Source organism: Thalassophryne amazonica, chromosome 21 (genome assembly GCF_902500255.1).
Source record: "Thalassophryne amazonica chromosome 21, fThaAma1.1, whole genome shotgun sequence".
In the NCBI taxonomy this organism is placed as follows: Eukaryota; Metazoa; Chordata; class Actinopteri; order Batrachoidiformes; family Batrachoididae; genus Thalassophryne; species Thalassophryne amazonica.
In genome coordinates this window covers 8,852,434-8,868,345 of record NC_047123.1, presented here as the reverse complement: position 1 = coordinate 8,868,345, position 15,912 = coordinate 8,852,434, and the positions used below count along the sequence as shown (strand labels likewise).

Sequence of the window (15,912 nt, the reverse complement as noted above, 5' to 3'; positions counted from 1 at the left end):
ACAAATTGGAAATTAATAATCTCAACATTATTTACCATCTACTTAAAGGCAAAAACACACACAAAACATTTTTTTATATACAGCTATATAAATTCAGGCGTTAAGGGGTTAATAATAAGCTCAGTGTCATTTTATAAGTTGCAAACTACATGCTGTTTGTTGAACCCACTGCTGCAAAACTTGATTAATGGACTAAAAATAGGCACAACAAAAAATATGTAGACTGTTTTTGTTAGATTCTTTCCAGAGGAAGGTTGGATTTTGAGGGACCTGTTAGATACACGCGTGCATTCTAATGAGCTCTTCTAGTTTTCAACCTATTCTCATGCATTGCTGGTCTTATCCACGTGTGAATACAGAAACTATTTCTGCAGAGTAACAGTGTTTGTCTTTGTCCATGCGTAGAAGTCTCCAGCAGGGAAGCTGGGCCGAGCCCTGGGCAGGACTCTGGGCTGTGTGTCATCCCGAGAGCCCCCCCACCCCATTTACCCAGAGGAACCCGAGAGAACCCTGAACCTCGCCAACATAGTGTAAGACCGGACAGCACACGCTAACACCATGAGAGTGGCTCAGTGATGTTTCCATCATTCTGGATGTCCCACTCACTGTTTGTGCAAATGCATATAATTCAGATTGAATTCTCACTAGGAGAGCGCAAAGGGTCATGTGGGCGTGATCTGACACTCACTTCATATCAAATGTTACCTGTGAAAAATGTTAGCGGTGCTCCAAACAACAGAATATTACACACTTTATGAATTATTTACAATCTGTGCCTGGTTCTATACATTTTATCAGCAGTGTAGGGTAACACAAGCACAGTAAGCACAGGTAGCATGAGAGCAAAAAAAAAAAAAAAAATCCAGCCCTGCAGCCAACCATTTTTGTTGGCTCCGCCCCCTGTGGTGCAAACCACACAGTTTGATTTTTCCGCACTAAAGCAGACTGGGTCCTTACAATCTGACAGGCACCACACTAAAACTCTGGCCATCTCACAGAAACTGCACTGAGCGCACATGTGAGTATGTTTGTTTCCCACGATGCCGTGTGAGATGATTCTACTTCCACTTATGCTCATTTGTGAGTTTTGTCTTTTTTTGCTCCTGGGTATGCATTCAATCTGTCTGCCTCATTGTTTTGTTCCCTCCGGTGATCTTTGCTCTGTCTGTGTTTGCTCAGTACAATTCAATATTGCATGAATGCACTCAAATGCCTGTGTGTGTGTGTGTCTGTGTGTGTGCACGCGTGCACGCATGGGCATGTCTGTGGAAATATCTGGTTGACAGTCCTTCATGTTGTAATGATCCAGTGTTTTTAAACTCGTTGGTTGTTTGAGGAGTCAATTCATTTTATATTTGCTATACACTTGTGTGTGTGTGTGTGTTTGTGTGTGTGTGTGTGTGGTGGTGTGTGTGGGTGTGTGTGGTGTGGTGTGTGTGTGTGTGTGTGTGTGTGTGTGTGTGTGTGTGTGTGCAGCCCCTCTCAGCCCGTTGGCAGCACCAGTGAGACCATGTTGCTGTCCTCGATCAGCTCCAGAGTCCCTCCAGAGGTAAAGTCTAACATGCACAGTGGGATTTTTTACTTTTTTTTTTTTTTAGGTTGTTTTTCGATTTGGAAATTATTTCCTGTAAATTGAGGCAGTTAAATAGGATTTAAAAAAAATAAATAAAAATGTCTCTCTTTTTTTTTCAGCAGAAGTATATACAGAAACTCATTTATATATATATTCCCATCTCGCAAAACATCCCATGTTGAAATGTAAAAAATAATAATAATGCATTTACATTAAATTCTCAGCTTTAATTCAAGAGCTTCAACAAAAATATCATATTAATCTTTTAGGAATTATTGCTATTTTTTTTTAATTGGTTCCTACGGTTTTCATAGCCCATAATTAATTGGACAAAATAAATACAAGGATTAGTTGATACATGTCATCACTGTTAAAGACAAGTCAGGAGATGGATACATGAACATTTCCAACTCACCGGATTTCATGATTTATATAAGTCATTAAGAAATACAAAAATGCTATGATGCTGTTTGGGAATCTGTCTGGAGTAGGCAGTTCTCATAAACCTAGTGACCTTGCAAGAAGGAGACCATAGAGGGAAGCCACTAAGACACCTTTGGCAACTCTGAATGAATGTAGGCTTCTATGGCTGTAATTGAAGAGTTCAGATGCAAAACCCAGTATCTCCAAAACCATAAAATTTGTTGACACCAACATCTACTTGGCTGTCAAGGGGACCATCACTGTGCAAAATATGAAAGAATTTGAACAAACTGTTTTGATGTTATTGATGAAAATCTGTGCATTTCCGCATAGGGTTTCCTTTAAATCTCCATTTACAACAGCATTTTTCTCCATTTAAAAAAAAAAGAACTTACTGGGCTTTACATCTGAACTCAGTTGTAGAAACGGCACAGTCCAAGATTTGTCTCTTAGTATCAGTTATACAGCTTCATAGTAGAAGATTTCTTGAAAAGAAGGTGTGAATTTTTCTACAGTTCATAGGAACAAGTATGGGTGACTCAGTCCTCTGTTTGATCTGTTTTCTTGTATGGAATAGTGCTGTTTTAGTGTACACATGTACACATCCATAATGTGTGGCCTTTCAACAATGCTAAAATCAGGTGTAAAATTATGTACAAGCATTACGAGTCCATGAGCAAGAACATTACCCTCCAACATAATGGAGAAGGCTGTCAAGCTATCAAAGATGACTGGAGACTTGGCCACCTGTTGATGAGCAGCAACTAAATCCAAGCAAGGGACTTCAACAGGTTATTTACCCACTTTGACAATGAAAATTTTTTATTTTTACTGTCAAGAGAAATTCTAATTTAAATCTAATTGAATTGCTGGATGTTGATCGCACATCGGCAGCCTAGACAGAAAGCAACTAGAGGTGAAGGTGTCTCAGGAACTTGGCAGGTTTTACCCGCACAGTGGTTGTTACACCCTTCCCCAACCAGAAAATTCTGAGTTGTCTTCAGGGCTACTGCTTAATAGCAGCTTTCCAGTACTCAGCTGGTCCTGGCGCGTATTGAGAATTTTAGTTTTGCTACGTTTGGACAGCATCAGTGGACTGTGGATGAAATCAGCCTCACTCTCCACACAGCTTTGGAGCACCTGGAACAGGTAACATAACCGAAGAGGTATGTCAACATGGTCTTTGTTGACTTGAGTTCTGTCTTGAGTACTGTCACTGCCAGCCTGGGGTCTCATCTCCCAGAATATCTGGTTAGGAAAATGCACATCTACCCTAACAGCTGGGAGATCCACAAACATTCTCATCCTCAGCACATGGAAGACCAAAGGGGATTGTGAGAGCTGACTTTGTCTACAGAGAGAGTCACCAGTTTTAAATTCCTACATCCAACATTACACATGAATGAATGGTCATCAGGAAAGTATGCCAGCTCTTCTACTTTCTGAGGAGCCTTCTTCTGGGACTTCTTCTGATCTTCTGTCAGTCCTTGGAGACCACACCCACCGTGCACACCTTCTCTTCAAATTGTACAGGACTTTCCTTCCTTCCATAATATGTACAACCATATTATCCTGCACCTTCCATCTCATTGTCCACCCTTCAAAAAATATTTAATCGTGCTGCTACTTATTTTTATTTCACCCGTCTTACTGATTATCTGTTGTTTTGTCTCATTATCTCTACTTTCAGCGACTCTGTGTTGCAGTTTAATAATTGGTGGATAGAAGGCACATGCAAATAGTAGAGAAAGAATCTCAGAAAACTGTGAAATGGTTTAATGCTAATAGAGTGTCTTTAAATATTAGTAAAACTAAGTTTATGATTTTTTTTGTAATAAAAAGAAAGAAATCGATGCATCATTACTGGTTCAAGGATCAGAGATCGAAAGAGTACATGAGATAAAGTTTTTAGGTGTTATGATCAATGAACACTTGTCATGGAAACTCCACATTGATGATGTCAAAGTAAAGATATCCCAAATTATAGCGGTGTTACATAAAGTTAAAGATTCTCTAAATAAAAGTGCACTGTTTCTATTGTATAACTCATTGATTGTTCCATATCTGCCCTAGTGTATTGGAGTGTGGGGACGTGCATGTAAAACCTATGTTAATCCACTTTTCCTTTTACAGAAAAGAGCCATTAGAGTTGTCAGTGGAAGTGGACCTAGAGACCCAACAAATTCATTATTTAAAGAACTAGACTTTGAAATTTAATGAATTGGTTGAATACAACCTTTTAAAGTTACGTATAAAGCTGGTAAAGAAAAATTGCCGGGCAATTTGCAAAATAAATTTGTTAAAAGAGAAAGTAAATATCAGCTAAAAAGGAACAGAGGTTTTTACCAAACCCAGATTTAGAACAACTTTAAAGGAATGAATTATTTCAATCAAAGGTGTCAGTTTATGGAACAGTCTCGATTGTAAAATTAAAACTTCCAAGTCCTTTTATGTTTTTTTTTTTTAAATTGAAAGTCTTCTTTGTTGCAAAACTATAACTCTGTAGAGTAGTACTGTTGCTTATTATTATGTATTGTTTTGTTGTTGTTGTTATTATTGCTATGATTACTTGTCATTTTATTTGTTATGTTGTAATATTCTGAAACTGATCAGAGGTGTGTGTGAGCAGCTCTGAATTGGAGCTGTTGAATTTGTGTCTTAAAGGGGGCAGATATGATAAGCTGTTGCTTCTTTCTGCTCCTTTTCATTCATGATGAATGCTGCGGTTGCATTTGTCTTTTAAATGAATGAAATAAATAAATGAAATGAAAAATGAAAAAAGGCATATTAAGCCTGTTAAGTCATTATTCACAGTTTTTATGATGCTGCTGACTAACTATATTATGTGTTTGTGATTCAGTTTGGCAGCTGCTCAGCGTATGAATGAAGAACACGCTTTGATCGCTGCTTACGTGAATCGCCTTCAAAGTAGCCCACGGTGAGAAATAAGAATTTTTTTGTTTCCATTTTGATATTTTTAATCATATATAATAATTGTAATTTAAGTAAAAACAACTGCATTGTATATATTTGAGTGTAGATTAATCATTAATTAATCGTAGCGGATGTATACAACAAATGTTTGGTGGCTGTGCTCTCTACAAAAATATATTTGAATTGTCTTTATTGAATATAGTGACCTGTGAACCACCATAGGGGGCGCACTATTGTTATTGCCGTATTTAGACTAGTCACCCGTACCTCCAGTTGCATTGTAACTGGTGCAGTTTTCATAAAGCAAGCTTTAAAAATATATACAATAAGTGTAAACCAGATGGGACAAACTAAGTAGTAAATAATAAATACATCACAACCGTGTCACTATCATAGATTGCTAACCCGATGTCACTTCCTGGTCATACGCTTGCAAAATTGGAAAAACCTGCGTAGACACGTGGAAATAAAACAGTTGCCATACACTGTGTGAATGGGACCAGACATTCAGCTGAGGGGAAAAAAAACTCCGGCTGTTGTCAACGCAATGCATTCTGGGTCCATTTTCCCCTATATTCGACAGGGAGAATTGTAGAAACAGCTGTTGCAGGTTTCTAGAGGTAGCTCTTGGGGGGCAGTTGCGTTTAGTAGCCAGTAGATAAAGGTCCTGCACACCAACAGCTCTTTTGTCAGACACAATGAAAAGAATTCTGCGTAATCAGATTTTTTTGACTGAATGCCTCCCCCACAGCAAGCAAAAAAATTAAAAAATTTACCATTTCGCTCAGTTAAACCACAACAAAATAATGGAATAAATTGATTGTAAAAAAAACATCAAGAAACACAGATGAATTTCTGCACAGAGGAAATCCTTTTCCTTTTTATGTATTTTTTTTTTCTCCCAGGGAGAAATCAGATGTTAAACAATACCAAAAGGCTGAAATCTGTTTACACTCTGTGGTTCTTCTACACTGTGCTGTATGGTAATGTATCCCACTCACCACAGTGGTAATGTAGAACTAGGAAGGTGGGGAGATACTTATCTGCCTGCATACAAGACTGCACTGCTGTGCAGCTTTGCTATAGTCTGCCCAAAACCTTCAACATCATCTCCATCCTGACAGCTCTTGACTCTGCTTTAAATAGTTTTTGGGAGGGAGTTTGCTTATAGTGATAGTAGGTATCACGTCACGAAAGGCCGTTTGTGTGTCACACCAGGGAGTATTTATACAAACTGCACTTAAGGGAGACATGAAGCAGGTCAGGAAAGTAAAAAACGAAATAAATAAAAATGCAGTGATCCTTACATTTACCTTTATTTCATTGCAGACAGTTTGAACCAAATATACTTCATGTTTTGTGTGGTAAACTTCATTTCAGGCAGCGGCATTCCCAAAATATAGTAATGATGTAATATAGTAATGCAGTGTAATAAATCAAACATACCACTGAATCAAGTGTTTACATTAATATTTTATCTCTCTGATTAGATTCTGAGGTTATTTGGTACATTTTAAGGATGGTATGACAGCAGAATTATATTTTATATTAGACAGTTATTAATAATAATTAATCAATTAGACACAAGGGGCGCTTGCCTCCAAAACATAAAGTACCAGAATTAGGGAAGGTCACTCATGTCCCATTCTACCAGACGTGGGACGAAGGCACTGTCAAGTCATTCTTAAGTCATCAGTCTGCAAGTCCCAAGTCAAGTCTCAGGTCAGCTTGCAAACAATTGGTGGTCATTATGACTTGAGACTTGGCTTGGGACTTGCTGATTCATGACTTGAGAGTGACTTGATGGTGACTTCGTCCCACCTCTGCATTCTACTACATGTGAATTTGGGTCAGGATGGGCATCTGGAGTAAAACGTGTGCCAAATCAACATGCAGATCCATGTCAGATCCACTCTGGTGACCCCGAGCAAAAATATGAGCAGCCAAAGGAAAAAAACTCCTTGTGTTGTAAATTTATTTTTGTTTGGGTTTTCTTTTTTAATTGTTCATTTTATTTATTCATTCATTCAGTAGTATTTAGTGGCACCTTCTGGTCACCAACAGCTGTGTCCATCTACTAATATAAGCAACAGGTTGATTATCATTGGTGGTGTCCCACAGCAGCCCATACTCAAGGTTCTTGACATGGAGCAATATCTCCACCTGATGGACATTTACCATTAATGTGGGTGCAGTAGGGTTTTGCAAAGCGCTTTAGTTTAACATTCACATAGGAGTGTTGGAGAGCTCTGCAAAAAATGTTTTGAAAATTGAGATATAAGATGGATAAGATATGGGTCACCCAGTTTTCTTTTTCACTGACATTTTGTAATCTTCCAAGGTATTTTTTGATTCCTTTTAAATGGATTTTCCTGGCTACAGATGCAAGCCCCCTCCACTGCAACACAAAACAAATTGGACCCAGATACCCCTCTGACAAGCTGTGGGTTAACACAAGACAGTAATTCAAACATAACCATCAACTTGAAAAATAGTCAGAACCTGAATTTTGTTTCACATTCAGTAACTTTATAAATATAGTCCTAAAACATCAAACTGTTAAGACTAAAAAAGTAAGGACTGCGCTCTTAAATTTGACAGAATACTTTGTTATAAACTAAATGTTATCATTTTCAATGTGTTTCATGTTGGATTTTGGCCACAGAAATGAATGTTAGCTATTTAGATTTTTGATTTTGTTGCTTTGTGTGTGTGTGTGTGTGTGTGTGTGTGTGTGTGTGTGTGTGTGTGTGTGTGTGTGTGTGTGTGTGTGTGTGTGTGTGTGTGTGTGTGTGTGTGTGTGTGTGTGTCAGTGCTGTGGACAGTCCCAGCAGACAAGACGAGGAGCACAAACTGATCGCTCGCTACGCCTCCCGACTAGCTGAGACGGACGGCGCAGAAGTGAGTCCACAGCTTCAGGCTGGTCCTTAAAGAGATACAGTGTCAATAAATACACACACACAGTGACACACAGTCCTTTAGACAGACAGACAGCTTTGTTCCCAGTGTCTCTCCTCCATCAGTGGAAGAAATGAATGTACAACAAAAAGCAAAAACCTGTGGATCCTATGGATCCGAAGAATGATAACGTACAGTAGTCAGTACTCTGTTAGGTAAAGTGGGCGCTCCTTAGAGGGTCTCTGTGAATCCCCATCATGCTCAAATTCAAAGTTGTCCAAGGTACATTCATTTTGGGGCAATGGGTAATGTCCCAAAGCTTTTATTTTTTAATCTTTCTTTATTTTTTTGCCCAGCACCTCAAAGCAACCATTGCAGTTTCATTGTACTCGTGTTTCTTTGTTCCTGTACAATGACAATAAAAGGATTCTATTCTATTCTGAAAGAACAACCAGCAGAAGTAAAATTCCTCCGTCGGGTATCTGGGCTTAAATTCTGGCACAGGTTGAGAAGCTCAAATATCCAGGACAGACTCAGGAAAGAGTGGCTCCTTCGTTGCATTGAAAGGCACCAGGTGAAGTGGTTCGGGCGTCTGGTGCCTGGTCATCTACCTGGGAAGGTCTTCCTGGCACGTAAAAAAGGGGATTATATCTCCCAGCTGATTTGGGAATACCTCAGAATCCCCCAAGGAAGAGTTAGAGGACTTGGCTGAAGATGGGGAAGAAGAAGAGGTTCTTATTTGACATGGGTACCCAACAAAAGCACTTAGCTTATTTCTGGAATCTGTTCAGATTGCCAGTTGGGAGCTTGGCTGCAATCAGGAAGCAAACTCAGCTCGCTGGCATCCCAGTGCAACATGCAAATCATTACGCCACCATTTCCCTCCCTGGAAGTGCAGACTGAGGTGTTGGTCTGCTGCCACCGCGAACTGCACCCGGAACCATGGCAGAAAATGATGATGATGATGAATCCTTGAATTCTTGAAATACCCCAAACATTCTCATTATGAGATGGTCTTACAAGAAAATGTATGTGAATCTGAGAAAAAAATCAGAAAATTTCTGGTTACTGATCAAGAATGTTTTCCACATTTAGGATCATGTGGAGTAAAGCAGCTCAGCCAGAGTCATGTGTTTATGGAGATCTGGTGGAAAAGGTGTGAAATGACTGTATGTTAAATAAAATTCTTACTTTGCATTGTGCAAACCTGCACCATCCTCGTTTTTGAATCCCGGCTTGAGCGAGCTCTGTGGCGTCTTTCCCCACTTAATCCATGAGCCACTCATCAGTTTTGACCAAATTGGTACCATTTAAGGGGAATAAACAACACTTCCAATCCCGCCTCAGTGTGTCATGGACTACGCAAAAATGCATGATAGCCATCCTAGTGTGGTAGCTGTAGCCAGGTAGGGGTCAGTGAAGAATTACACAGAGGTCAAACTTTAAAAATGCTCCAATCATGTTGAAAACTATATCACATTACTTGTCTGATCATAACAATTCCAAAAAGGTATAGTTTGGACTATCTGTGATGGACTGGTCTGGAGTTATGGGGTAAAAACAGCAAAAATGGTGACAAAGGTCAGTTTCAGTTTGTATAAGGGTCAAAAGTTAAAGTTGCTAAAATTAAGTAAAAAAAAAAAGATGCAAATTATTGTTTGGGTTAATATGGTTCTAAAAAGGAATAGTTTGCACCATCTGTCATGCTTAGTTATCATGTTACAGGGTAACATATGTCACATGTCATAGAATCCAATAGATGTTGACCTTGTTTGAACTTTACTTTGGAGACCAAACATTCAACACAGTCAAAACTATTCCATTTATTAAACCTTTTATTTCAACCAATAATTTGCATCATTTGGTACTGAAATTGGAGCAACTTTAACTTTTGACCCCTGTACAAACTGAAACTGACCTTTGTCACCATTTTTGCTGTTTTTACCCCAAAACTCCAAAACATTCCATCACAGATAGTCCAAACTATACCTTTTTGGAATTGTTATGACCAAACAAGTAATGTGATATATTTTTCAACATGATTGGAGCATTTTTAAAGTTTGACCTCCGTGTAATTCTTCATTGACCCCTACCTGGCTACAGCTACCACCCTGGGATGGTTATCATACATTTTTGTGTAGGCCGTGATACACTGAGGCTGGATTCAGAGTGTTGTTTATTCCCCTTAAGTGGTACAGAAAACCTGCTTGGCTCATGGACTAACTTTATCCTACCCAGTTTGTCTTTTCAGACAAAAAAAAGCTGATACTATAAATCAATAAATACAGATGCATGAACACCTTGATGTAGAACCGTTATGACATCTTGCTGTATGCGGGGTGTGCCCCCTCGCAGCAACGTGCAAACATAACGCTAGCAGCTGGGAATCAGCAGAAACGAGGGGAACAAAGTGCGGATTGCACGCAGCCATTTGCATGTAGTTTTCTGTGCTGCTCTTACAGCCTGCAGGCAAATGACTCTCTGGCTGCAGCCACATTCCAGAGAGCGATATGTACGCGTGCAGGTCATCATCCACGATTACATCTATTTTCTATGCAGCAGAATACATTTAGTTAATTCCGTGTGCTGCTAGTACAGTACAGAGTATGAACACTTGTAATTGTGTCTCTGATGTTTACGTTGTGCACGTCTGGGTTCTGTTTGTATGTTTCAGGACAGTGTGATACCAACTCGGAGCATCAACTTTGATGTGAACAAGCAGAAGAGGGAACTCATTGCTCAGCTGGAGAGCAAAAACAGGTAGAAATGTATGAAAACTGGATGTTGTTAATTTTTATTTTATTCACATGTGAATGTGAATGAAATTGTGAGTCTGGGTTTTTTTTTTTCTTTCAACTTTATCCAGGAACTAATTTGGCTGGATCTCCATGTGTTGAGGAATCCATAATTCTATAACAAATAAATAAATAAATAAATAAAAACCCTAAAGTGAAAATAAACTCAGAATTTTTGAGGATTTGTGAGTCTTAAAGACTGTAGTCATATTATAGAGTGACATGAAAAAGTTTAAGCACCCCTGTTTTATTAAAAAAAAGCAAAAATTACGTCAGATTGGGCAGAAAACATTTCATCTTTACTATATGATAATTTGTCAAAGTGTGCCCTTTAATTTCATGGTGAAAATAAATCTCTGCAAGATTACATAAAATGTGTACAAATATCAAAACTAAAATAATGCTCAAGTGTGATTTGCATACACTTTAGTATAACAAAACTAAATCTTGGTAGCTTCCCTCACTTGTCTCCTGTGTACTTAAAATGATTCTTGTATTCAAGTTACTTATGCACTCTGAAAATGAAGGATCTGTGTATAAAAATGTCTGTAATCCCCACAGTGATGAAAAGCCTACACACCCTTGGGATTTAGCAAATTATAATTTCTTGATGCTATAATGGGAAAAAAAAAATCTGTTTCTCTATATTAAAATTTCAAAAATATCCCCATTAAACTCAAACTGAAAACAAATCTCTACAAGATATAATTTAAATAAAAATATTGAAGTGAAACGAATTAGTTGCATAAGTAATGACTCCCTTTAATATAATACAAGTAAATATTTCACAGCCAGTTTTCTTTAGACAGGCCAGGAGATGGATACATGAACATTTTCATGTCATTGAATGCATCTTGGACTTCATTTACAATGTACAAATGTTAAGGTCCTGTGTGGTGAATCTGTTGGGAGTCGGCAGTTGTCAAAAACTGAGTGACTAGAGTAGACTCGTGAGGGAAGCCACCAAGACACACCTTTGAAGTTATAGCTGCAGGCTCCTGTGGCTGTGTGTTCCGTGTTTGTCGACCAGAGCTGACCACCGTATTTTTCGTTTTCCAGAGAAATCTTGGCAGAGATCAGGCGTCTTCGCACAGAGCACGACGCGGCGTGCCAGTTCAGCCCAGAAAAAGGCACGTCCAACCCAACTCTGCTGGCTGAACTTCGCCTGCTCAGGTAATCGGACTCGTGCGTGGGGTCCATATCCAAACTAGCAGGACGAGCAGCAGGGTTTTATTGGTATTTTGGCTCAGGCCCTTCACTGGATAAATACATCCAATTTCACCACATTTACACAACATGAACCTGCACAAATCTTTTTGTTCGTATGACATCAGCCTCCACACTGCTTGTTTTTGTTTGTTTGTTTGTTTTTGCAGGGCACAGTATCATATTTGGTGAGAAATTTGCTGTGTTGTTTTGCAGCACAGAGGGAGGTTCCTTAATTCAGATGGCAGCAACAGATGGTGGAAGAAGTGGAAGGCCCGCTTTAAAAATCCCTTCCATCCAATCCAGAGACTTCTTTTATACATTTAATTACACTATTAGAAGACTATGGAACATTCTCTGGCTACAAGTTAAATTTATCAAAAACACAAGTTATGTGCTTTAGGTATAATCCCACAAAAAACATGTCTGAAAAATACCCACTAAATTGGGGAGCTACTAAAATGAAATACCTCAGGGTTGAAATGTCCAAAGATTTAACAAATTTATATTCTGATAACTACCTACCATTAAATAAAAAACTCAAGGATGATGTTCAGAGGTGGAGCGCCATTCCCCTTCTTGGTGTTGGATCCAGAGTACAATGAGTTCAAATGAATATTCTACCTAGACTACTTTACTTGTTCCAATCCCTTCCTGTGGAGATACAAGACCAACAATTCCAGGAGTGGGACAGACTAATTTCATGTTACGTCTGGCAAGGTAAAAGACCAAGAATCAAATACAAAAACTTAAAATTATCTAAGAGTAGGGGGGGAGTGGCGCTCCCTTCCCTTAAAGATTATTGTGTGGCTGAACAACTTAGACCACTTGTGTGCTTATGTAATTCTGACTACTTTGCTAAATGGAAAGAAATTGAAGAGGCATCAACAAATGCATATCCAATTCAAGAGCTAATAGGAGAAAAAATTAGATTGGACAGATTAGACTATTTGAAAAATCCATTTATTACCTTACCCATTAAATTATGGAATAAGACCGTACAATGCAATAATTTAAATGATGTGGTGGGAATATTGAAATGGTGTGGATATGATAAAGATTTTGCACCCAGTAGGTTAGATGCACGATTTAAAGAATGGACCTCACAAGGGTTAACTGCTTATTGTACCTTATTAAATCAAGGGAAAGTGAACAATTTCCACACATTGAAAACGAGCTATGGTTTAAACAATAGTGATTTTTTTAGATTTCTCCAAATTCGAAACTACATTGGAAAAATATTAAAGAATACTAAAGAAAAACTCCAAAATAATCTTTTAATCAAAGTGCTTGTTGATGCCTACACTTCACATAATGATCATAAGACAATTTCAAGGCTCTACAAAGGACTATGTCAATCAAAAGGACTTGAGTGTCATGTGAAACAAAAATGGGAAAAGAGGGGAATTTATGTATCTCTGATGAGGAATGGACAACAATCTGTGAGGTACAATGGAAAACTACCAACTCAACAATCTGGAGAGAGTTTTGTTGGAAAAACTTGATTAGGTTCTTCAAGATACCGGCACAAGGAAAACATTTCACCAAATCAGCAACCTGTTGGAGGCAGTGTGGAGAACAAGAAGCACATCACTGCCACATCTTCTGGACATGCCCTCTGATTGTTCCATTTTGGACTGATGTTCATAAAATCTTTGAAAAAGTGTTTCACATGGACATACCGTTTCAATTTACATCATTGTACCTAGGTTCCTTGCTAGATGACAATATATCATATAAATGTAAATACTTATTCCAAATTTTAAGTGCAGCTGCTAGGAAAGCAATTACTAGAAAGTGGTTAAACCCACAAATACCATCAATAAATGAATGGTTTGATATCATATACGACATTCTTAAACTAGAGACAATAACATTCAATATTAGATTACAACGAGATAAGTTTGAAGAGCGATGGAAGCGGTGGATTGAGTTTATTACAACCACTAGACCAGATTTTATTTAACTTCTCAGAGTTTGTATTTCATTTTTTGTATTTATGGCAAATTTGTGTTTATATCACCGGCACACCCTCTAGGTTACATGTTACTTGGAAAATGTTTATCTTTCTGCAAAAATTGAAAATAAAGAATTAAAAAAAAAAAAAAATCCATTCCAACATGTTAATCCTCTTCACAAAAACAAAATTTTAATGAGGAGCCATTAGAAACAATGGCGTTAAAGCGGTTTTGATGATGATGATGACGACTCGTAATAATACTGGTGGAGTGAGACGTAGCGGACGCAACTCGCCAAATAGGCCTCACCGGAGGGGACGACCGCGGTGCCTGTTAGCGAGACGTCACGTTTACTCTCAGCAGCATTCAGTAACATGACTCGTGTTTCTAAATGAAAACAAGGTGTCCAACGTTTCACATATTTTAAAATGATTAATTAATGGTTATATTAAAACTGCAGTATGAACAGTATCAGTAGGGAGGGGTGTTATATCAAAACTTTTTGAAATCTACAAAGTTTTGCATGGAATATAGAAATATACATGGAATAAACCATAACAGTATAATTTTGGGTCATTTTGTTCCAAAAACCCATATGGACGGAGCGTTTGGAAATGTCAAGTAACGCATGTGTCGTATATGTGCTGTTGACGTAGAAAACCACTCTGTTGCTTATAATTAGTTCATTGTGGCCATGTCATTCTTTACATGTGATGATTATACTCAACTGATTTTCCTGAAATAAAAACTACATAGATTTTGTTTGTTACAATTGATCGTAACATATGTACTGAAATGAGGTTTTTTGTTAATTACTCTTAAAAAACACCAGATAGGCTTATTGTTACTATAGAAGTTGAATATAAACGTGGCGTCAAGCAACATTTGGAGCCAAATTTTAAGTCTGTAGGTGCAGCAGTTCTCAAAATATGACATTTTCGTCGATATTTTTGGCCATTTTTGAAGCCGATATCTTCATTTGCTCCGTCCATATGGGTTTTTGGAACCAAATGACCCAAAATTTATCCTGCTATGCTTTATTCCGTGTATATTTCCATATTCCACGCAAACATTGATAGATTTCCAATTTTTTTGAAATAACACCCCTCCCTAATATCAGTGAATAAAAACAGCTTTAATCAAAGACATGGAGCAAAGCTGATTTTTTTATTTCAGATTCTTTTTCAGAATCATGAAGATGTCTGGTAACAGTGATAACTTCATTTATAACTCTTTGAGGATAAATACATTTGTCCTACCCACGGGTCTGAATGAATTCAGGTCAGTGGTTCTGCCGAACAGACGTCCTGAAAACGTCAGGATGCACACACCTGGAATCGAACCCAGGTCTATCTTTTGGAAGTTCAACTCCTCTACCATCAATCCACTTGCACCTAATTAATACAAGACTGTGTTACCTTGCAGCCCCGTTTTTTTTTTTTCATGCTCCCACGATGAAATGAGTCAAATTTTCATGACGGGGTTTTTTTAAACTCACTATTACTAATCCTGCTCCTACCCCCAACCCTAACCTTAACCATAACCTAATCCTACTCCTTCCCCCCACCCTAACCATAACCACCCCGACCCCCCGCTTCACTTTTAATTTTGTGCAGCCATCACGGAATGAATTAGAATGAATTCGTGCTGCCGTGACAAAAATGCGCTTTTCGTCACAATATCACAAACCAATAGATTAATGTATATTTCGTGCTGCTGAATCACGACTTGCCGTGAGACGGGGTTGGACCTTGAGATCTCACATTGCTGTCAGGGTCACATGGTCGTATCAGTGCCACCACCCTGCCGATACGAGGAATTTGTGGACGAGACAAATGTCGTCCGTCCATGTGTGCTCGTTGAGAGACATGAGAGAAGATTGAAGCCGATCATGTAACTGTGTCTGTCTGTAACTTCATCGCGTACTGTGTGTGTAGATTTGCTCTTGCATTCCTTGATCTCCCCCCACCGACACTCAGTGGTACGACACTAATGGAGGGTTGATGTGTTTTGCAGACAGAGGAAAGATGAGCTGGAACAGCGGATGTCATCTCTACAAGAGAGCCGGAGGGAACTGATGGTGCAGCTGGAGGGACTGATGAAGCTCCTCAAGGTGTCACTCCAA

General features: G+C 38.6%; 1 protein-coding gene across 1 annotated transcript in view; it reads left to right on the top strand.

Annotated features, from left to right (window-relative positions):
* dtnba (dystrobrevin, beta a) overlaps positions 1-15,912 on the top strand; it is a 90,761-nt gene that overhangs the window by 47,912 nt on the left and 26,937 nt on the right. The window contains 8 exon segments of the mRNA XM_034161958.1: positions 406-530; positions 1,477-1,525; positions 1,527-1,549; positions 4,857-4,934; positions 7,744-7,831; positions 10,503-10,588; positions 11,683-11,796; positions 15,804-15,900. Of these exon segments, the coding sequence (XP_034017849.1) occupies positions 406-530; positions 1,477-1,525; positions 1,527-1,549; positions 4,857-4,934; positions 7,744-7,831; positions 10,503-10,588; positions 11,683-11,796; positions 15,804-15,900 (660 nt within the window).